The sequence below is a fragment of the Piliocolobus tephrosceles genome, chromosome 10 (assembly GCF_002776525.5).
Source record: "Piliocolobus tephrosceles isolate RC106 chromosome 10, ASM277652v3, whole genome shotgun sequence".
NCBI classification, from domain to species: Eukaryota; Metazoa; Chordata; class Mammalia; order Primates; family Cercopithecidae; genus Piliocolobus; species Piliocolobus tephrosceles.
This window is the reverse complement of record NC_045443.1, coordinates 21,175,906-21,201,591: the sequence shown is the minus strand read 5'-3', so window position 1 is coordinate 21,201,591 and position 25,686 is coordinate 21,175,906. Positions and strand designations below refer to the sequence as shown.

The 25,686-nt window shown below is 33.3% G+C and overlaps 1 protein-coding gene across 1 annotated transcript in view; it reads right to left on the bottom strand.

Moving 5' to 3' along the window:
* SLCO1B7 (solute carrier organic anion transporter family member 1B7 (putative)) overlaps positions 1-25,686 on the bottom strand; it is a 76,535-nt gene that overhangs the window by 32,507 nt on the left and 18,342 nt on the right. Inside the window, exons 6-10 of the mRNA XM_023226174.1 lie at positions 16,159-16,401; positions 12,585-12,749; positions 10,515-10,710; positions 8,338-8,503; positions 5,969-6,153 (exon numbers count right to left, since the gene is read on the bottom strand). Coding sequence (XP_023081942.1) covers positions 5,969-6,153; positions 8,338-8,503; positions 10,515-10,710; positions 12,585-12,749; positions 16,159-16,401 — 955 coding nt within the window. The remainder of the gene's footprint in view (positions 1-5,968; positions 6,154-8,337; positions 8,504-10,514; positions 10,711-12,584; positions 12,750-16,158; positions 16,402-25,686) is intronic.

Sequence of the window (25,686 nt, the reverse complement as noted above, 5' to 3'; positions counted from 1 at the left end):
CATCTTGAATTAATCTTCGTATAAGGAGTAAGGAAAGGATCCAGTTTCAGCTTTCTACTTATGGCTAGCCAATTTTCCCAGCACCATTTATTAAATAGGGAATCCTTTCCCCATTTCTTGTTTTTCTCAGGTTTGTCAAATATCAGATGGTTGTAGATGTGTGGCATTATTTCTGAAGGCTCCGTTCTGTTCCATTGGTCTATATCTCTGTTTTGGTACCAGTACCATGCTGTTTTGGTTACTGTAGCCTTGTAGTATAGTTTGAAGTCAGGTAGCGTGACGCCTCCGGCTTTGTCCTTTTGACTTAGGATTGTCTTGGCAATACGGGCTCTTTTTTGGTTCCATATGAACTTTAAAGCAGTTTTTTCCAATTCGGTGAAGAAACTCATTGGTAGCTTGATGGGGATGGCATTGAATCTATAAATTACCTTGGGCAGTATGGCCATTTTCACAATATTGATTCTGCCTATCCATGAGCATGGTATGTTCTTCCATTTGTTTGTGTCCTCTTTGATTTCACTGAGCAGTGGTTTGTAGTTCTCCTTGAAGAGGTCGTTTACATCCCTTGTAAGTTGGATTCCTAGGTATTTTATTCTCTTTGAAGCAATTGTGAATGGAAGTTCATTCCTGATTTGGCTCTCTGCTTGTCTGTTACTGGTGTATAAGAATGCTTGTGATTTTTGCACATTAATTTTGTATCCTGAGACTTTGCTGAAGTTGCTTATCAGCTTAAGAAGATTTTGGGCTGAGACGATGGGGTTTTCTAAATACACAATCATGTCATCTGCAAACAGGGACAATTTGACTTCCTCTTTTCCTAACTGAATACCCTTGATTTCTTTCTCTTGCCTGATTGCCCTAGCCAGAACTTCCAACACTATGTTGAATAGGAGTGGTGAGAGAGGGCATCCCTGTCTTGTGCCAGTTTTCAAAGGGAACTTTTCCAGTTTTTGCCCATTCAGTATGATATTAGCTGTGGGTTTGTCATAAATAGCTCTTATTATTTTGAGGTACGTTCCATCAATACCGAATTTGTTGAGCGTTTTTAGCATGAAGGGCTGTTGAATTTTGTCAAAAGCCTTTTCTGCATCTATTGAGATAATCATGTGGTTCTTGTCTTTGGTTCTGTTGATATGCTGGATTACGTTGATTGATTTGCGAATGTTGAACCAGCCTTGCATCCCAGGGATGAAGCCCACTTGATCATGGTGGATAAGCTTTTTGATGTGCTGCTGAATCCGGTTTGCCAGGATTTTATTGAGGATTTTTGCATCGATGTTCATCAGGGAGATTGGTCTAAAATTCTCTTTTTTTGTTGTGTCTCTGCCAGGCTTTGGTATCAGGATGATGCTGGCCTCATAAAATGAGTTAGGGAGGATTCCCTCTTTTTCTATTGATTGGAATAGTTTCAGAAGGAATGGTACCAGCTCCTCCTTGTACCTCTGGTAGAATTCAGCTGTGAATCCATCTGGTCCTGGGCTTTTTTTGGTGGGCAGGCTATTAATTGTTGCCTCAATTTCAGAGGCTGCTATTGGTCTATTCAGGGATTCAACTTCTTCCTGGTTTAGTCTTGGAAGAGTGTACGTGTCCAGGAAATTATCCATTTCTTCTAGATTTTCTAGTTGATTTGCGTAGAGGTGTTTATAGTATTCTCTGATGGTAGTTTGTATTTCTGTGGGGTCGGTGGTGATATCCCCTTTATCATTTTTTATTGCGTCTATTTGATTCCTCTCTCTTTTCTTCTTTATTAATCTTGCTAGCGGTCTGTCAATTTTGTTGATCTTTTTTTTTTTTGAAAAGATCAACAAAAATGATAGCTATTATTACAAAGTCAAAAAACGAGATATGTTGTTGAAGATGAGGAGAAAAGAGAATCCTTATACACTGTTGGTGGGAATGTAAATTAGTACAACCTCTATGGAAAACAGTATAGAGATTTACCAAAGACCTAAAAACTGAACTATCATTCAATCCAGAAATCCCAGTACTGGATGTCTACCTAAATAAAAAGAAATAATTTTATTAAAAAGACACCTGTGGCTGCGTGAAGTGGCTCACGCCTGCAATCCCAGCACTTAGGGAGGCCAAGGCAGAGATCACTTGAAGTCAAGAGTTTGAGACCAGTTTGACTGACATGGTGAAACCACATCTCCGCTAAAAATTAAAATAAATAAAATAAAATAAAATACAAAATAATTAGCCAGGTATGGTGGTGGGTGACTGAAATCCCAGCTACTCAGAAGGCTGAGGCAGGAGAATTGCTTGAACCTGGGAGGCGGAGATTGCAGGGAGATGAGATCCCACCACTGCACTCCAGTCTTGGCAAAAAAAGTAAGACTCTGTCTCAAAACAAAAAGAAACAAACAAGCAAGAAATACCTGCACTCATATGCTTATCACAGCACTAATGACAAAAGCAAAGTTGTAGAATTAATCTAAATGTCCATTACCTGATAGTTAGATTAAGAATTTGATATATATGTATATACCATGGAATATTAGTCAGCCATAAAAAATGAAGTCATTTGCAGCATTATGAGTAGAACTGGAGGCCATTATCCCTAGTGAAATGAGTCAGAAACAGAAAGTTAAAAAATGCATGTACTCACTTTGATGTGAGAGCTAAATAGTGGGTACATAAGGACATACAGAGTGAAACAATAGACTATTAGAGACTCTAAAGTGTGGGAGGTTGGCAGAGGGTGGCAGGGATGGGATGGGACGGGAGGGTGGGAGAGATGAAATACTATCTATCAGATACAATGTACACTATCTGGATGATAAGTACACAAAACCCCATACTTCACTGCACAGTATATCCATGTTTCACAACTGTACTTGTACCCCTAAATCCATAAAAATGAAACACTTTTTAATAACCAAAGCAGCCTTATATTTCCCTTCCTTTTCATGCACCAGTTTTGTTTGGGCTAACAGTGATCAGCATATAATGAAATCTGAGGGTCACTTTCTAGTCCCTAACTCTTGTGAACTCTCAGCAGCCCTTGACATAGTTGCTTTACTCACTACTTCATATATTCTTCATTATGCTTCAAGAACATGATCTTTTCTCAGTTTTTCTCATAACTCATGGGACTTACTCAGTTTCCTTCACTGGCTTCTTCTATTATTGATCTCTAAAGTTAGAGCGCTAGGTGTTGGTCCTAGGATCTAGTTTCTATCTGTACTGAGTCCCTAGAAGATCTCAATAGAGCACTGAATTTAAATAGCATCTGTATGTTGCTAACTCTAAAATTTATATTTCTAACTTTAGTGTTTCTCCTGAATAGTAGATTCTACATATGACATTGTCGGTAGATATCTAACAGGTGGCTCAGTTTTAGAGACACAAGAAGTCTTACTTGTCCACTTTTCCAAAACTACTTTTCCTTAGTCTTTCCCATTTTGTTCAATAGTACTATAATTTTTCCAGAACTCAGACCAGAATTTTCAGATCATCCTTAAATTCTCTCTCTCACCTGCCATATTCAATTGAGCAGCAAATTATATTGGCTTTGCCTTAAAAAACAAAACAAAGACTGAGACTCAAGTCACTTCCCACTTCCTTGATCATAACCATGCTCAGTCAAGACCCCATCTTGTGAAGAATGATCATAGTCTTCTGTTTTCCATGATTTCATTTTTGTCTTCCAAAAACACACTCCGTCTCCATGCACAGTTCGAGTGTTCTTCTCATTAGGTAAGCCATAAGCATTAGGTAATACTAACACTTAAACCCTCTAGGGCTTCTGAACACGTTTAGAATAAGTTCCAATTCCTGTGAACAACATAATCTGGATCATGCTAGCTCTGTCATTGTACTTCACACCTCTCTCTTCCTCACACACTTTTTTCTGACTATGTATATGTCAAGTATGTTCCACACCAGGGCTTTACCTCTGCTCTACCTTGCCTAGATTGTTCCTTCCCTGGCCCCATTTAGCATGGCTTGTAGTTTCACTCTTCAGGTCTTCATTTAGGCTTCTTATCATATGATTTCCAATGCACAATGTCTGAACTAGTGTCTCTTACCTATCCCTATTTTTTCTGTTTTCTTACTCTGATCCTTCTTTCTAGTGTTGCACAGTTACCCTATTTTACATATTTACTTGCTTATTTGTTTATTAGTTCTTCTCCTGTGCCAATCCACCCCCCATTCCCCATCCCCACTGGATGCCAATGAAGTTTTACCACTTTCAGTCACATTTGCATCCTCATTGCATGGACCTGTGGCTGACACACATAATAAATATGTATTGGATGAGTAAATGCCTACACTCCTGCTTAGTCTAGTTTCAGCAATAGCCTTATGATATAAGCATTAGAAAATCATTAACAGACTGAAGTTCATATTTTATATCTGTGTTCTCTAGTCTGCTTCACAAAACTTTTCTTCAAAGAAAATCAAAGGCTAGTGAGAGATTAATAAATGCTTTTGACAAGTGGTAATGTTGATTTCATAACTTTCCTAATTAGATAAATCAAAACTATCATCAAGGATGAAACAGTATTTTTAAAACTCTCCTCATGAAAAAGTTTTAATTATGAAGCTGAAACATGTTGAGATGTAAACTAGCATGAGGTTTTGAGGTGAATTTTTATTTTAATGAAATTGTAATTTAGCAAATATATGCTTCTCCCTCTGAGTAGACATTTTATATTGAAGATGAAGCTATATTTGTGGAATATTTACTATAAATAATTTGATAAGACTTGCAGTCAGGGTCAAAATTTAACAACTGTAAATTTAGTTTACAGGTTTATTTTCATGTTAACAAAATGTAAAAACACATTTTTTTTTTCTATCATGTCATGCTGTTGGCTGACCATGAATGTGATCAACTGCTATGTTTTAAAAGTACAATCAGATGTTAACCCAGGTTATTCTACTTATCATGTATATTTTTAAGATCTACATGCCTGTCTTTACATGTTTACAGTTTTAGGTGATTGAATTATTATATTGGCCAGTAGGGCACACATTATCTGCTTCCTCCCTAATTTTCCAAACTTATCTTATGCCACACCCCTCTCACTCAGTATGGTCCAATGAACTGGATTCTTTTTAGTCTTCAAACACGCTAGTTCTTTCCTGTCTTAAGGAATCAGTATCTAGACCCTCTTCCTGAAAGCCCTTCATTTGGTTTTTTCTGTATGCCGTTAGATAAAACATCACTTCTTTTAAGATGTACTTTGTGAGTCCTTTCCCTCATACACTCTCATTTCACTCCCAAATTTCATTTCTCTTTTTATTCTTTATTAGCAGTCTTATTCCTTATTAAGACTAAGAGCAATTTGTAATTATGTGTTTATTTTAAAACTTATTTGTCTCAGGTCACTCGTCGATTTTCTAAGCTATGAGACAACAGGTACATTATTGGTTTTATTTACCAAGAAATATTCTTCATTAAGCATCACATCCTGTCTAAGTATCTGTTTAATGAGTGAAGAAAGGAATGAATTCTTTACATACACTTTTCTTCTGTCTACAATGGTATTAAGGGATACTAGGTCAGAAGCCATGCTGTGGGTAAATTTACAGCATTAGAATTTCGTTACACACGGAGGTTTATATTTGTATCTTGTTGCAAAATGTTTTCTTTCAATGAAATCAACAGATGATTTTCTCTAACTGGCCCATTAGGATCCAAGGCAACTCAAAATTAAAAGTTCTTTTTGAATCATATAGAGATTCCTTTACAACTGAGGCAGTTGTCAATCAGTGTGTGTCTTAAGATTCTCAATAAAAGAAGAATGTATACAGCCTAGATTTCACAATGGAAGTATTAGAGACAAAATTATATTATTAATGATAACACTGAAATATCATAATAATTCTAAGACAATGAATGCTCAGAAAATTAAAATGTAACAAAATATGAATTTGAGCTAAATACGGAAAATATGTATATCATTGGGTATGTTTTTAATTTAATATACATGATAGTGTTTTAAAACATCATACTTACTTAATCACCAGCACAGAATATGAGATAAGTCCGATTGCACAGAGGAAAGAATCTAAGACTTTAATTGCAAAATAAATATAAAATTTCCTTGTACAAGCATCATCTCTTGGGCATTCACCCAGGTGAGCTGAGTAATTTCTGTTCTGGAGACTAGTTACTTCCACACAGCTACAGTTATAAAACACCTAAAAATAATTTTTGAAAAATTACCAAATACATTTGCCACATGCAACTGGGCTATGAATACATTCCATTATATTTAAAGAAGTCTCAAACTAACATATTTATAGTTTTAAAAATACTATAAAAATACAGTTGCTTAATAATGAAAGACAAAATTGCTTCCTGAATTACTTTCTGTATAAGTTAATATAATTGAATATTAACATTTAATAAATTCTTAATATTAAAATTGGGAAATAATTTAAGAAAGTGTATGAAACTGTATATAATTTTCTCATCAATATAAATTGTTTTCAATATTGCTCTTTCACCCACACTTACTTCCTAAAATATACATTTTTACTCACTTTGACAATCTCTACTAGGTATTAGTGACATGCCTGGGGAAAGATTACCCCAAAACTTCAGAAAATACAGCAGTTTGGAAGGGGCCAAAATCTGGAACCAGAGCCACTCATGAAAATAGGACAGAGTACAGAGGAAATAGAGATGGGCATGGATGCCAGAATTCTATTTAAGCAGTCGAAAGCAGCATACAAGACCACAATGACAGATAATAAAATAGATAATATTATTACCAGAGAGGTCCAACACAACAGAATGTCCTGACTAGTGGTAAGAGTACAGAAGGGGAACATTAAGATCAAGTGATTTGAGAGGTTTAATCAGGCAGTGTTTTTAGGTAGGTGGCTTTAAAAAAAACTCTATTCTGATTCTAGGCTAAACAAAAGTTTAAGGGAAGTTCGCCTTTAACCTACTAGTGCTAAAGAATAATTACTGAAGGAAGAATTTTAAAAGAATTTAAATCTATACTTTTATGGTTCCACCAAGCTTGCGTTTATCCTTCTTTCTTTTCACTAAGAATAATATGGAGCAATCTTTTTGGAGAAAGCACATTGGCCAATAAAACCAAATTTGCTACAGAGAACATTATGTTATAAAGAGATTTTTTTTTTTTTAAACTGAGGATTTAGTAAAGGAATTTTGCAGTAGCCCCCAGAGGGTAGAGCCATTGTCCATATTAAGAAGCTATCTCCATGTAGACAGAGCTCTTTTTAGGATTCTAATATTATGTTTCTTTCAGATCTTCACTACCGGGCAAAGTGAAACTAGGGATTAAATGAGGGCACCCTTACTGAAAGATGTTATAGTCAAGGAATATGAGATGTGGGCTTTTAAGTATAGTCTTTGGGCCATATATGTTGTGCAAGTTTATTAAAGTTATGGCCTATCTTCAAGGAACCTAGGATGCTTTATTCAAATTTCTCCATGCTTTTCCATAATATATCAGCATGACAGCGGGCAAGGGAAAGATGAAAATGTTTAAAAATGAAACATAGAAGAGTGTGGTAGAGAGTAATTATCATAGCTATGTTGCTAATGTTGGTAATAGGAAAATAGCCTGAAAAATGATTATACAATTTTGTGAGATGTTGAGTGAATGGTAGGTATGCGGAATACCATACCCAATTTCCAACTATTGGGAGTTACCCAGGATACTGGGAAAAACCTGAGGCTCACATGGAAAAAAAACCTCTTGAGTGAAGAAAAAAAATGGAATTTCTAATAGATATGTTGGCAATAAGTGAGCAGGATACTAAATTATCCTGGGTAACAGAAGTGCCAGCTGTGAGGAAACCAACATAGGAAATCGAGAACTGGGCAGTCAAGTGAGCATAAATCCTTGATTAATTTACTGGAAAGTCAAAAGCCCCAGCGAGCCCCTAGCTAAACTCATCAGCATGTATATATACAAACGCACATAGATTATTGTCCCAGTAAAGTAGGTAGTGCTGACAACAGGTTAATCAGGACTTTCCTCTAACTTCTGATGGATAAATTAATTCCAAATTAATTGAAATCCTGTGCTTCAGTCAAATCAGAAGCTTCTTAGAAATCCTAAGTGGATTAAATTCTAATAGGTCATATTTCTACACTCTCAAGAAAAAAAGTGGGGTAATCTCAAAATAGAATTCAAATAACAGAAAATCTTGGTTGTGTCCTAAGCAGGACTTTATATGAAGCTTTGTTTATACTTCACATCCATCACAATGACAGATAATATTGAAATCTTTTATCTTTATACTGGAGACCTTAGCTATAGGAAGATACGATAAGCAATTATTAAAAAATCAAATCTGTGATTTTGATTAAGGAGAGAAGGAAAAACAAAAACAAATACTCACTATGGGCTCCTTATTACCACTTGAAGATTTGCAACCCGCTAGACAAGGTGAGATGTAAGTTATTCCATTGTTTCCACAGACTGGTTCCCACTGACTTTCATCACAATTGCACTCTGAGTTGCAATAAGAAAGTGGTACATCTACATGAGATCTTACTGGACTATTTCTGAAAACATATGATAGACATATATCAAAAAGAGAGAAATTAATTTATTCCCCTTTATTTATTTATTTTTAAATAAATTTATTTATAAAATTTTTTAATAAAAATTTTTATAAAAATTATAATTTTTTTATAAAAATTCTTTATAAAATTATTTATTCCCCTTTATTTAGGGAAATAAAGGAGGAGGGAAGGTGAGGGAAAGAAGAGAGAAATGAAAGAAAGGATTTTCTTTAATTAGATCAAGAAATTTGATCTGATAATGCCAAAATAGGTTTTTAAAAATGCTTTTAACTTTTTAATGCTTGTAACTCTCCTTCTATACCAAGACATGATTTATTACTTAGAAAAAGTAAAACTTAAAAAAGAAATCAGGAATTAGATAAGACTTACACAAGAGGTTGTTACGATTCCATCAGGAAGTTTCACATTAGAAAAGTAACTTTATTTTTCTAGACTCATTTTTTTTGGGGGGGAGTGAGGTAAAGGGAATGGCATTAGATTGAAGTTCCTCTCAGGTCACTATAAACTTCTGTGAATCTATGGATGCTAGTTAATGTGGTTGAACTTTAAAATCTGTATCTTAACTACATAAAATAAGAATTCATTGTGGTTAGAGTCGAACCTCTGAAGAATGAAAAACAAAAAATAATAGAATCAGTTGAAAAGGGCTAGAAAAGTTATGTATATTTTTTAAGTGACACTACAATATGTTTAAACTGATTTACTTTTTAATATGGCTATAAATTATTAAATATAATTTTAATCATGGCTAAAATTATAAAACATATTATTTGTATACATTTTCTGCTTCAAGATTTTAAGTTATTTTGTTTTGCAAAGATTTGTTAATGATTGGGGACTGATGAAGTACCTTTGAATGAGTATGTCATTTAAATTAAGAAAAAAGTCGATCAGTAATTTAGAAAACACATTATTAATAATTTTATTTAAAGTCATCTAATTCTTTATTTTGCTTGAGGACATCCTACTGGGAGTAGCTATGGAGAAAGGTTTATGATTGCTATGGTCTAAATATTTGTGCACCCCTAAGTTCATAGATTGAAATTTAATCTCCTATGTGAGGGTATTAAGAGACAGGGCTATCATGATGTGATCTGGTCATGAGGGCGAACCCTCCTGAATGGAGTTAATGACCCCTTGCATATTCCACCATGACTAAACAGAGCTAGAAGGCACAATCTATGAACTAGGAAGTATGCTTTTACCAGATACCAAATCTCCCAGCACCTTGATCTTGCATGTTCCAGCCTCCAGAACTGTGAGAGATACATTTCTGTGTATTTACAAATGACACAATATTTTGTTATAGTAGCTCAAATGGACTAAGATAATGACCCAGTCCAGAAATTGCAATCAGTTCCTCCTGTGTTCAGATTAGTTCTGCCATAGCTTAGCAATGTGACTACTCTTTGTAAAAAATGTCAACCTCATAGAGACTTTTGGGGAAAAATAATCTTTTGACAGTTTTCAAACACATTTTTTCTTAGGAGTCCTTCAGGGTCTCAAAAAGTATTGAAGGACCCAACGTTCTTTTGTTTTAACTAGTTATATCTATAGACACTCTAGTAGAAGTTAATGTTAATACATTTTAATATGTAAGCACGCATATTTTTAGCTGTCAGACTGGTGGCATCAACATATATCATACAGTCTTAAAATATCACTATACCTTCATGAAAGACTGTGAATAAAAAGGCAAAGTCTTTTTACTTTCTCATTTATAAAACGCAGGTAAAATTACCCACCACTCATTACAATTACCCATAAATTATAAGCATTATTATTTCAACTTATATTGTTTTTCTTTACTGAAAGAATAAAATCACTTTAAGGTCTTAGGGAGTGAACATTTTAAGAATTTCAAAAATGAAATTTCTCTCAATGAAAAGAAAGTTTAATTACAATTGTTTTCTACCCTATTTTCCTTACACATAGTCTTTTAATTGTATGGTTAACATATTATGCAACTGATATAATGATATATACAAACCCATCATAGGTCAAGGTTAGGCCGGCAACTGATTTGCTTTCGCAGATTATAAAGAAATATAAAACTTCAGATAAGAGATGCACTGTTGCAGAACAAAATCCCAATTTGGCAAGTCCAACTAAAGACAATTTGAATTTTTTAATGATATATCCTCCTGAAAACATGCCGATTGCAATAGCAGGTAGGGCTAGGATTCCTAGAAATAAAAGAAGAGAAAAAAGCTGTAAATATATATATATACACACACACACTTAAATATATATAAATATATTTTTTATATTTATATATTATTTATTTATATTTATATATTATAATATATAATTTATAATTATATATAATATTATATTATATTATATAATATATAATTATATATAATATTATATTATATATAATATAATAATATATATATTATATAAGTATATATAATATACTTATAATATATAAATATATGTGAATATTTATATATTATACATATCATATTATATATAATATATAAATAAAATAAATAAATAAATATATAAAATATATAAATATATAATAAATATATAAAAAATATATAAATATATATGTGTGTATATATAAATATATGTAGTTGTGTAATCTTTTTCAGGTCATTTTCCTATTGCCAACATTAGTGTGTGTATATATATAAATATATACATGTATATAAAAAATATACACATATTTAAATGAATATATAAAAATAAATACACATATTTAAATAGATATATTTAAATGAATAGATATAAATATATACATTTTTTCAGATATGTGTTTTTATATGAAACACAGTATGAGGTTGGATGAACCAAATTCATCCCATCTTATCACTTCTTTAAGACAAGGGTGGCAGACTAAGGTGGAGGTAGGGGGACCAGTGTACCATGTAAGAGAGATAAAAATAATTTCTTCCTGCCAGTTATGAGGGTTTGGTTTCTTCAAGCGCAAAAGGCAATGGCTAAGGATATTTGTGTGTCTGAACAGATTATTTCGATGAAGCACATTCTTTTTTTCTGGAAATCAACAACAACAAAACAAAATATTTTTTCCTATGAGATTTTGAGCCTGCCATCTAAAATCCTTTACATCTCTCACAGGAGAGTTCCAACCCTCTGAAGCTTACTTCGAATTTTCCCAGAGATTTAGAATTGAATTCTTGAAGTAATGTCTCATCCTTATTCATCAAAACACATATATACCCTGGTACAATAAAAAAGATCAACATACAGGATTAAAAATGGTTAATTCCTCCTACAATTTTACCATGTTCTGTAAGAGTTATTAAAGATGAAGTTTCCTCTAACAAAAAATTCAGATCAAGTTATTGGGAGTCAAAAGTTAACTTTTAAGTTTAAACTTTGAGGTTCAACAGGAAGATCATCCAGGTGCCTGGTCTAGTGCTTCAGTACATTCATTTTCTAATTCTTATTTTCTCATGTACTCATGACCTAGTCACATACCACTTGATAAATTTTTTTAATTCATCACATATTTGTCAAATTTCTATAATGCTTCTACAAACTGATAGATAGTTTTGTATAATAGATTTGTAGAATAGTTTCTACAAAGTGTTATAACTTCTTCTTAATGGGCAGGTCTCCATATGACACTGAAAATAGATACTGTAGCAAAAATATACTCTCTAAAATTGATATTTTTTGAATCACGCATATTTTGTGATACATTTAAATTGATTCTTTTTTAAAAAACATCAATATCATATGTTTTGTAAGTGGCTGAGGCCTTATTTCAGTCCATGAATAACAGGATTATCATGGTTAGATTATAAAAGGGTTTGTCTCAGGATCTTAGCACTATAAGATCCAATTATGCAGATACCACATCTAAATGTTTTATTCAAAAGTAACTTTGTTTTTAGAACTCATCTAACATGAGGTGCAACTTCAAATGCAGAACAGTGGTTATATCACAATAGTGACAAATGTTACGAGAGATACTAAAAGTATATTTAGTAAAATGTGAAATCACCTTCACAATAAAATGTGTCTTTTAACACAAGTACTCAGTAATGTTTCATTTGTCAAGCAAACAGGTAAAAATATGTCTTACCCAACAAAAAGTTAGTCTCAGATGCAGACCGACCATACTGTTGCTCCATGATTTTAATGATATAAGTAATAGAAGCAATGTAGCTGCTCATGTGTAACAATGTAAAAATTACAAATATAACATACAGGGGATTGGTAAGGATGCTTTTCAAAGCCTGGAAAAAACCTGTAGAATTAGAAAAGTAAACAAAATATTTCAATGTAATTTAAATACATTAATATCTGAATTTTGTAAATATAAGTTCTATAAGATTTAAAATTACAAAACTACATAACACAGAAAGAGTACCCTTCAATCCTACTGTTAACAGTTTAACTATATTCCTTCAAGATTTTTCATATGCATATTATTATTTATTGGTTTAGTTCATTTTACTTCCAAATAGGATCATGCATAAATGCTGTTTTGTAACTTACTTCGTTCGCTTAACATTTGGTTATCCTTGACACTCTACCATACTATTACATGTAGATTAATTAACTTATTCATTAATTCCACTAACGCTTGTTTTTCAATTGGGTACTAGGCAATATACTAGGAGTCCCGGAAAAAAAAAAACAAAAGTGATTCAGAAATGTGATGTTCACAGGGTGCAGTGGCTAATGCCTCTAATCCCTACACTTTGAGTGGCAGAGGCATGCAGACTGCTTGAGCCTAGGAGTTAGAGACCAGACTGGGCAACATGGCAAAATCCCCCCTCTACAAAATATACAAAAATTAGACTAGCATGGTGGCACACTCCCATCATTTCAGCTACTTGGAGGGCTGATGAGGGAGAATAACTTGAGCCTGGGAAATCGAGGCTGCAGCAAGTCATATACATGTCACTGCATTTTAGCCTAGGGGACAGAGCCAGACCCTGTCACAGTGAAGAAGAAGGAGAGGAAGAGGAAGAAGAAGAAGGAGAAGGAGCAGGAGAAGAGGAAAGAAGGAGAAGGAGGAGGAGGGGAAGAAGAAAAGAAAAGAAATGTGATGTTCCTTATGTATTAGCACTGAATAATATAATTATTATATTAAAATAAAATTGTTAAATATAAATTTAAATTAAAGACAGCATAATCGAAGACACAAAAATACAATCTCTGATGTTAAAGACAAAATTAGTATGAGGGCTCAGACTTATTTTTTCCCTGGTATACAGCTTTTGCACCATAAAATATTGCCTCAGTAAATCTGGCAGTATTATAAATCCTCTGTGTTAAGATGCAAGAAAGAGAGGCAGGGGATAAAAATGTTGGTCCCAAGGGACGTTATGACAGTAATAGTACAACAACCTATGCCTACAAATAGGTGTGATAACAAATTTGTAACTTCTATCCACGGCAGAAATTTTATGTTCTAGTACTGTGATTGCTAGGTCAATCAACTATAACAGAAGTTAAAAGTGGCAGGAACTACTTAGAACAACAGGAAGTTTTAGAGTACAGCAAGACAGGCCCAGAAATGGTTATTGAGAGATGGATGATATGGGCTTTGAAAGACCTTGTTCTCTATAGACCTCTAAAGATTTTCATTAGATATGAACAGTACTAACAGCAGTTTCTTTAAAAAATACTTTCCTCTGATTACAATAATACAAAATACAGTTAAGGAAATGACACAGAACAGAAAAGAGGTAAGAAAATGTATAGTAAGAATAAACAATATTTAAAATAGGCCAAAGTGATAAACTTGCCAATTAGTCTTAGTTTTAATCGAGAACATAGAGAATAAATCCAATATATATTTTCTTCTGACTATAGGTATTTAGGTATGTTATCCATTCCTAACAGGCACTTGTTAATAATTAAGATTCTCTTTACTATTCATGTCACTATCCCCCCAAAAACACCAGCTCATAATATAGACAATGTTACAATTGTACCATTTTTGTATCTTCATTATCCTCTTTATTATTTTTGGATTCACAGTCAACTCTGACTCTTACAGGTTTGAAAATCCATTAGTTATTATGGATTTGATTAGATAAAGTAGAAACATAGCATACACAAAATAAAAATTCCTTGATATTCTATTTTTAGTATGCTTGTTAAATTACAAAACTTTTAAAACCATGGTATGCTGGTAAATGTTTAAGAACTGATTTGTTGGTTGGAAAACCTGATTTGTAGGATTTCTCAATTTCTATGGTAATATATGGTGGTAAATTCTCCTACCATGGACAATTTCAAGCTACCAATGCAGTTGAAATTGAACAATCCACTCTCATGAGTGAACACACAAGGCTCCATCATCCCATTGCCCTTGGATTAGTGTGGTAGAGAGGAGACAATAATAACAACAAAAAACAGGAAGTGAAAGAACTGATGAGAAGGAAAGCATGGGTTACCCTGGGAAGTTTGTAGCCTTACTTCAATAAAAACTTGAAACATTTGCCAAGAGTTTAGGTGTTGATTGCACTACTTTAGGTTTTACGATTTCACCATTTTGTCCCAATCTGAAAATCGCTGTCAATACCTTACCATTTCAAATATTTTGCTCTGACTGCTGCCAGATCATTCTCTCAATTACTGCTTCTCAGTGGTTCTCCATTAGCCTGCCAGGGCTTACATTCAAAAGAGGAGTCACTATCAAGTGGTAAAGTATCCTGATTCACATTACTGACTTCAATTACTTTAATTAAAACTATTGCTTCCACTTCATTTTTGAATACTTAGATAAGCTATAATTATATATATATAAATTATATATATAATTTTAACAAAATCATATATATAATTTTAATTAAATCATATATAATTTTGATTAGCAAGAAAAATAATCTTACTCCAATTAACTACAGAGAAACTTCTGAATTCCTTCTCCTTATTCTATCTCTACACTTGAGAATAGTTAAGTATTACCTTACCACTACTTAAGATACTTTATTACAATGATCTATATACTTCTCAATATTATCCACTAGGTTTTTGAAAAACAAAAGTGATGTTCTATCACCAGGGCATAGTGTGGTGGCTGGTACCTTTTGTTGAATAAGTGAATGAATGAAATATTATAATCTTTTTAACCCTCACAGTTTACATTACATAATATTACAATGAATACATACTCATCGGCTTATAAGGAACAGATGTTTTATTTGTAGTCTTTGATTGGTTTCTGCCTGCTCAAGAGCAAAATCCTAATCCACTTCTGCTTGTTATGTGCTCAGGAAATATTTGTCAACTTTAGTATGACGTACAGAAAAATAATTCAGCTAAATTTAGTGCAGAAGAAAGGTAACTCTCTTTTTTTTTTTTTTTTTTTTTTTTTGAGACGGAGTCTGCTCTGTCGCCCAGGCTGGAGTGCAGTGGCTGGATCTCAGCCTCCCGGGTTTACACCATTCTCCTGCCTGAGCCTCCCGAGTGGTAGAGACAGGGTTTCACCATGTTAGCCAGGATGGTCTCGATCTCCTGACCTCGTGAGCCACCCCTCTCCGCCTCCCAAAGTGCTGGGATTACAGGTTTGAGCCACCGCGCCCGGCCAGAAAGCTAACTCTTGATGATTTGAGTATGCTTTATTACTTTTGAATACTCATTACTCCCTTTCATTGAAATTAACAACTCCAAGTTGACAATGAATGTAAAATACTCACCAGTCACATTTTTGGTAATGTTTTTTCCTCGGTTGGTCAAATTAGCTATTTGATTCCTTTTATCATTTGTTTTTAGCACATGCAAAAATAGTGAAACTTTCCTTTCTTTCTGTGGTTTATTTGGATTTGGGAGCAGGAAAAAGAATGGTATAGAAGAAATAATGGATAATATTCCAGACACAAGGAAACCAAGCCACCAAGCTCCAACCCAACGAGAGTCCTTAGGAGTTATCCTGATAGTGCCTAGAATAAATAGAAGAAGCCAGTCAAAAATAATTTTGAAATACAGTAGGTCCTGGGAAATAATGATAATGATTGCAGTCCTCCATAGATGAATAAAGTAAAGTATATGTCATAAATTCTAAGACACTATTTTCTTCTTTTCATATTTTGTTATCTCTGAAACTAGAATCAGTCTAACATTTGATGACATCTTGCAGTTGCTGTGGGCCAGATATCAGTCATGACGTTGTTCTCATTTCCTTAGCTTGTGTGTACTTGATGACTTTTCAGGTTTCATGACTAGACAGCTGTCATCATTGGAGTCTTAACCCCATGGATCACTTAATAACTATTCATGGAAAAAATATGAATCCTCATTGTTGTCTGAAAATGTGGTGGGCAAAAGGGTGCTTGCATCACTGAACCTCAAGTTCTAGGCAGCTCAGTACAGAAAGAGAGAGATTTCATTGTTTTGGAAAATATAGAGGAAAAGAACAAGAGTCTTTGTCTAGTAATAGAGAAAATTTGTCTGGATCTTATCTGAGGCCACCAAGGCGGTACCTCTATAAGACTGCACAAACCACAGTATCACTGATCATGGGACCTAAGCCACTTCAAATAACTAGGAAGCAAACTCAAGATGGATGGGTAAAAGCAAACTCAGACTGCAAAAACTATAATAAATATCTAACTCATCAAGGCCCAGACAACAATGAACATTTATGAGCACCAAGGTCAGCCAGAGAAACATGACCTCACCAACTAAATTAAATAAGGCACTAAGAACTAATCCTGGTGAAACAGACGTATGTGTTCTTTCAGACAGATTTCAACATGACTGTTCTGAGGAAACTCAAAGAAATTCAAGATGACACAGAGAAGGAATCCAGAATTCTATCAGATAAATTTAACAAAGAGAATAAAATAATGAATACCAATACTACTCAAACTATTCCAAAAAATAGAGGAAGAGGGAATACTTCAAAATTCATTCTATGAGGCCACTATTACCCTCATACCATGACCAGACAAACACACATCAAGAAAGGAAAACTACAGGCCAATATCTCTGCTGAGTAATTATGCAAAAATCCTCAACAAAATCCTAACAAACCAAATTCAACAATATATTAGAATGATCATTCACCATCACCAAGTGGCATTTATCCCAGGAGGCGAGGATGGTTCAATATATGGAAATAAATGAACCAAACACATTGTATCAACAGCATCAAACAAAAATCATGTGGTCTTTTCAACTGATGTAAAAGCATTTGATAAAATTTAACATTACTGAATAATAAAAAACCTTAAAAAAACTGGGGATAGAAGAAACATAGCCCAACATAATAAAAACCATATATGACAGATCTACAGCTAATATCATACTGAAAGGGGAAAACTGAAAGCCTTTCCTCTATAATCTGTAATACTACCAAGATGTCCATTGTCGCCATTTTTATTCACCATAGTACTGGAAGTCCTAGCTAGAGCAATCAAACAACAAAGATACAAAAGGCATCCAAATTGGAAAGGAAGAAGTCTAATTACAGTTGTTTGTATGTGATATGATCTAATATGTAGAAAAACCTAAAGATGCTACAAGGAAGCTACTCAACCTGATAAACAAATTTAGTTAAGTTGCACAGTATGAAAACGACTTAGAAACCAGTACCATTTCTATATGCTAAAAGTGAACAATTTGAAAAAGAAATAAAAAAGTAATCCCATTTATAATAGCCACAAATACTTTGGAATTAATTTAACAAAAGAAGTGAAAGATCTCTATAACGAAAATTTTAAAACATTGATGAAAGAAATTGAGGAGGGCAACAAAAATTGAAAAAAATATTCTATGTCCATGGATTGGAAGAATTAATGTTGTTTCAATGTCCATACTACCCAAGGCAATCTACTGATTCAATGCAATCTCTATCAAAATAACAATAATATTCTTCACAGAAATAGAAAAATCAAATCTGAAGTTCATATGCAACACAAAGACACAGAATAGCCAAAGCTATCCTAAGGAAAAAAAAAAAAAAAATCTGGAGGAATCCTATTACCTGACTTCAAATTTTACTACAGAGCTATGGAGACCCAAACAACATGCACTATGCTACTGGCATAAAAACAGACACATAGACCAGTGGAACAAAATAGAGAATCCAGAATCCACACAACTACAGTTAATTCGTTTTAGAAAAAGGTGCCAAAAATGTGCACTGAGGAAAAGACAGTCTGTTTAATAAATGGTGCTGAGAAAACAGGATATCCACATGCAGAAGAATAAAACCAGGCCCCTGTCTCTCACCATATGCAAAAATCAAATCAATATTGATTAAGGACATATATCTAAGACTTCAAATTATGAAACTATAACAAGAAAATATTGGTGAAAGTCATCAGGACATTAGTCTGGGCAAAAAAAAGTTATTGAGCAATACCTGATAAACGTAAGCAACCAAAGTAAAAATACACAAATGGGATCACATCAAGTTAAAAAGCTTCACACAGCAAAAGAGACAATCAGCAAAGTGAGGAGACAACTTATGCAATGGGAGAAAATGTTTACAAACTCCCCCTCTGAAAAGGGATTAATAACCTGAATATATAAAGAGCACAAACAAATCTATAGAAAAAAACCTAATAATCTGATCAAAACAAGGGCAAAAGACTTGAATAGATCTTTCCCAAAAGGATGCATACAAATGACAAACATGTAAATGAAAAAGTGTTCAGCATCATTAATCATTAGAGAAATGCAAATCAAAACTACAGTGAGATATCTGATGAATGATATATCTCACCCCTGTTAAAATGGCTTTTATCCCAGAGGCAGGCAATAACAAACACTGGTGAGAATGTAGAGGAAAGGAAACGAAACTTCATACACTGTTGGTGTGAATGCAAACTAGTACAACCACTATGGATAACAGTTTGGAGTTTCCTCAAAATACTCAAAATTGGGTTACCATATGATTTAACAATCCCACTGCTGGGTATATACCCAAAAGAAAGGGAATCAGTATATTTAAGACATAGCTGCACTCCTATGTTTGTTGTAGCACTGTTTGCAATAGCTATGATTGGGAAGGAACCTAAGTGTCCATCAATAGATGAATTCATAAAAAAGATTTGGTACATATGGAGTACTATACAGCCATAAAAGGAATGAGATCCAGTCATTTACATCAACATGAAGAGAACTGGAGGTTATAATGTTAAGTGAAGTAAGCCAGGCACAGAAAGATAAACATCACATGTTCTCATTTATTTGTGGGATCTAAAAATCAAATCAGTTGAACTTGTAGGCATAATAAGAAGAAGGATGTTGCCAGAAGCTGGGAAGGGTAGTAGAGGATTGGAGGTGGGAGGTGGGGACAGTTAATCGGTACAAAAAAAATAGAAAGAATAAGATCTACTATTTGATACTACAATAGAGTGACTATAGTAAATAATAAATTAATTTTACATTTTAAAATAAAGAATGTAGTTAGATTATTTGTATCTCAAAGGATAAATGCTGAAGGGATTAATACCCCATTATCCATGATGTGTTTATTTCATATTGCATGCCTGTATCAAAACATCTTATGTACCTCATAAATACATACACCTATTATATACTCAAAAAATTAAAAATAAAAAAATTCTCAAAAGGAAAGAGACTAAAATTATTAAAATCCATCAAGCACAAATTTAAGAGTTGAAAACTTCAACTGACATACTAAAGAATGCTTCAGAGTCTCTTATGAGCAGAACTGATCAAGCAAAAGGAAGAATAATGAGCTTGAAGATAGGCTGTTTGAAATTACGCAGTCACAAGAGACAAATGAATAAAGAATGATGCACACCTAAAAGATACAGAAAATAACCTTAAAAGGGCAAAACTAAGAGTTATTTACCTTAAAAGGGAGACAGAGAAAGGGCGGAAAGTTTATTCAAAGGGATAACATTACAGAACTTTTCAAACCTAGAGAAAATATCAACATTCAAGTACAAGAATGTTAACGAAAACCAAGCAAATATAACCCGAAGAAGAGTACCTCAAGGCACGTAGCAACCCAACTCTCAAATGTGAAGGATAAAGAAAGAAAAACACTTTTACCCTAGAATATTATGTCCAGCAAAAATATAATTCAAGCATAAATAAGAAATAAAGATTTTCCCAGATTAATAAAAAGAAGACTGGGGGATTTTATTCACTCCAGGATTGTCCTATAAGAAATGCTAAGGGGAGATCTAAAATCTAAAAGAAAATAATGTTAATGAGCAAGAAGAAATCATTCAAAGTTAAAAAACTCAGTGTCAAAAGTAGGCACATGGAAAAATACTGAATATTATACTGTTGTAATTATGGTGTGCAAACTATTAAAGTAGAAAGACTAAGTGATGAAACAATAAAAAATAATAACTGCAATAACTTTTTGAGATATCGACAGTAAATGAGATACAAAGAGAAACAAACAAAAAAAATGTTTAAACCTAAGAGGATGATGTTGCAGTATAGAGGTTTTATCAGTTTTCTTTCTTTCTTTTTTTTTTTTTTTTTTTTTGTGACAGAGTCTCACTCTTGTCACCCAGGCTAGAGTGCAGTGGTGCAGTCTCAGCTCACTGCAACCTCCATCTTCATGAGATTCTCCTGACTCAGCCTCCTGAGTAGCTGGGACTACAGGCGCCTGCCACTACACTTGGTTAATTTTTGTATTTTTAGTAGAGATGAAATTTCACCATGTTGGCAAGGCTGGTCTTGAACTTTTGACCTCTGATGACCCACCTGCCTCTGCCTCCCAAAGTGCTGGGATTACAGGCATGAGCCACTGTGCCCAGCCTATTAGTTTTTTTTTTTTTTTTTTTTGCATGTTTATTTTTTTATACATTCATCTTAAGCTGTTACCAGTTTAAAATAATGGATTATAAATAAGTATGTGCATGCTTCATGGTAATCTCAAATCAAAATACATATGACAGACCAAAAACTAAAAATTAAAAGGAAGAAATTAAATTATTCCATTAGAGAAAATGACCTTCACTAAAAGAAAGACAACAAGGGAGAAGAGAAGACCCCAGAACCACAAGAAAACAAATAACAAGAGGGCAGGAGTAAGTCCCTACCTATTAATAAAATTGAATGTAAATTAACTACAGTCTCCAATCAAAAGAAATAGAATGTCTGAATGGGTGAGAAAACAAGACCTAACGATCTGTTGCCTACAAGAAACACAATTCACCATAAACACAGGCTGAAAATGAAGGGATGGCAAAAGATGTTATTTCATGCCAATGTTGCTATACTTACATCAGACAAAATAGATTTCAAGACAAAAACTCAAAGAAGAGACAAATAATGTCATTATGTAATAACAAGTGGTTCAATTAGGCAAGGGAATAAATGGATTGTAAATACATATGCACCAAACACTGAAGCACCAAGAAATATAAAGCAAATATTATTAGAGTGAAAGACAGAGACAGACTTCAACATAATAATGGCCAGAAATATCAACAACTCACTTTCAGCTTGAAAAAATCTACTAGACAGAAAATCAAGAAAGAAACAGACTTAACCTGAGCTATGGAACAAGTGGACCTAGTACATATTTAGAGAATATTTTATTCAAGGGCTCCAAAATAAACATTTTCTCTTATCAGCATATGAATCATTCTTAAAGAGAGATGATATATTAGGTCACAAAAGAAGTCTTAAAACATTAAGAAAAAAAGGCAATCACATCAAGCATCTTCTCTGGCAACAATGGAATAAAACTAGAAATCAATAACAAGAGGAATTTTGGAAACTATTCAAAAAAATGGAAATTAAACAATATGCCCCTGAATGACCAGTGGGTTAATGAACAAATTACAAAGGAAATTGAAAATTTTCTTGAAATGAATGTTAGTGGAAGCACATACCAAAACCTATGAGATACAGTAAAAGTAGTACCAACAGGGAAATTCATACCTTTAAGTGATCACATCAAAAAGAAGAAAAACTTCAAATAATTAATCTAATGATACATTTTGAAGAACTAGAAAAACAAGAGCAGACTAAACCCAAAATTAATAGAAGAAAATAAATAATAAAGATGAAAGAAGAAATAAATAAATCTGAGATAAAGAAAATAGTGCAAAAGATGAATAATACAAACAATCTGTTTTTTGAAAACATAAATACAATTGACAGAAATTTATCCAGACTAATGTGAAAAGACCGAGATATGTAAAATCAGAGATGAAAAAGAATACATTACAAATGATATTTCAGAAATTTAAAGGTCCACTAGAGGCTACTATGAGCAAACATATGTTAACAAATTAGAAAATCAAGAGGAAATGAATAAATTCCTAAATATATAAAACCTATCAAGATTGAACTGAGATCCAAGACCTGAACAGACCGATAACAAATAATGAAATTAAAGCTGTAATTAAAAGTCTCCTAGTAAAGAAAAGTCAAGGACCTGCTGGGTTCACTGCTGAATTCTACCAAACATTTAAAGAAGAATTAATATCAATCCTGCTCAAACTATTATAAAATATAGATAAGGAGAAAATATTTCTAAACTCATTCTATTAGGTTCGTGCAAAAGTAATTGCAATATTTGCCATTTATTTTAATGGCAAAACCAACCTAAGACAAGGTCGGAATTACCCTGCTATGAAAACCAGACAAACACACATCAAAAAAAAAGAAAACTACAAGCCAGCATCTCTGGTGAATATTGATTCAGAAGTCCTCAACATACTGCTAGCAAACCAAATTAAATAACACATTAAAAAGATCACTCATCATGACCAAGTTGGATTTATCCCAGGGATGTAAGAATGGTTTAACACATGCAAATCAATCATGACACAGATATCAACAGAATGAAGGATAAAATCCATATAATCATTTTATTAAAGCTAAAAAATCGTTTGATAAAATTAAACAATGCTTCATGGCAAAAACCATCAAAAAGCTGGATATACAAGGAATATACCCAAATTTAATAAAAGCCACAGATAACAGACCCACAGAGCTAGTAGCATACTGAGTGGGCAAAAACTGAAATCTTTTTTCTAGTATCTGGAATATGACCAGGACACCCAGTTTCACCACTGTTTTTCAACGTAATACTGGAAGACCTAGCTAGAGCAATTAGACAAGAGAAAGATATAAAGGGCATCCAAAAGGAAAGGAAGTCAAATTATCCTTGTTTACAGGTGATATAGTCATACATTCGGAAAAACTTAAGATCCCACTAAAAAAAAAGAAAACTATTAGAACTGTTAAACAAATTTAGTCAAATTGCAGGATACAAAATCAACATATAAAAATTAGTACCATTTCTATATGTCAATAGTGAACAATCTGAATACAATAATTAAATCTCATTTACAATGGCCACAAATAAATTAAATGTGTGGAGGTCAACTTAACTAAAGAAGGGAAAGATCTCAACAATGAAAACTTTAAAACACTGTGGATAGAAATTGAAATCAAGACAGAAAAATGGAATTATATTTCCATGTTCATGGATTGGAAGAATCAATGTGGTTAAAATGTCCATACTACCCAAAATGATCTACAGATTCAATGCAATCTCTATTATAATGTTGATGACAACTTTACAGAAACAGAAAAAAAAATCTTAAAATTTACATGGAATCACAAAAGACACAGAATAGGCAAAGATATCCTGAGCAGAAAAGAACAAAACTGAAGGAATCACATTATCTCACTTCAAATTATTCTACAGAGCTACACTAATCAAAACAGCATGGTACTGGCATAAAAGCAGATACATAGACCAACGGAAAAGAATAGATAACCCAGAAACAAATCCACACACCTAGAGCAAACTCATTTTTAACAAAGGTGCCAAAGAAAATACACTGGGGAAAAGATAGTCTCTTCAATAATGGTGCTAGGAAAACTGCATATCTATATGCAGAAGAATTAAACTAAACCCTTATCTCTTGTCATATAAAAAAATCAAATCAAAATGCATTGAAGACGTAAATCCAAGACCTCAAACTGTGAAACTCTTCTAAGAAAATCTTAAGGAAAATCTTCAGAACATTGGGCTGGGCAAAAATTGTTTGAGTAATACTTCACAAGCACAGGAAATACAAGCAAAAATGGCCAAATGGGATTCCATTGAGTTAAAAGCTTCTGTAAAGCAAAGGAAACTACCAATAAAGTAAAGAGACAACCCACAGAATAAGAAAAAATAATTGCACACTATCCGTCTGGCAAGAGGTTAATCACTAGAATATAAAAGAAGTTCAAACAACGCTATAGGAAAAACTCTAATAATCCATTAAAAAGATGGGCCAATGGTTTGAATGGACATTTCTCAAAAGAAGGCATAAAAATGATAAACAAACATATGAAAAGATACTCAACATCATTGATCATCAGATAAATGAAAATTAAAAGTACAATAAGATATCTCACTGAAGTTAAAATGGCTTATCTCCAAAAGAAAGGCAATAACAAATGCAGATGAGCATGTGGAAAAAAGGTAACCCTGGTACACTGTTGGTGGGAATGTAAATTAGTACAACCACGTTGAAGAACAGTTTGGAGGTTCCTCAACAAACTAAAAATAAGTCTACTATACAATCCAGCAATTCCACTACATAGTATGTATCCCAAAGAAAGTAAATCAATATATTGTAGAGATAACTGTACTCCTATTTTTGATTTAGCACTATTTACAATAGCCAAGATTTGGAAGCAACCTGCACCTAACACCAGATGAAGTGAAAATACTATACATATACACAATGGAGTACTATTCAGCCATAAATATGAATGAGATCCAGTCATTTGCAACACAATGGACGGAACTAGAGATCATTACATTAAGTAAAATAGGCCAGGGACAGAAAGTCAAATATCACATTTTCTCACTTATTTATGGAATCTAAACATCAAAACAATTCAATTCATGGAGATAGAGGGTAGAAGAATGGTTACCAGAGGGTGGTAAGTGGAGTAGGGGTTTGGGGGGGAAAGTGGAGATGGTTAATGGGTACAAAAATAGTAGTTAGAATGGATGAATAAGATTTATTGATGGCACACCTGGGTGACTATAGTTAACAATAATTTAATTGTACATATTAAAATAACTAAAAGAGTATAACTGAATTGTTTATAACATAAAGATTAAATGCTTGAGGGGATGGATACCCCATTTTGCATGATGTGATTATTACACATTACATGTATTTATCAAAATATCTCATGTGCCCATAAATATATACAACTATTATGTACCCATGAAAATTAAGAATTTAAAATTTAAAAAATAA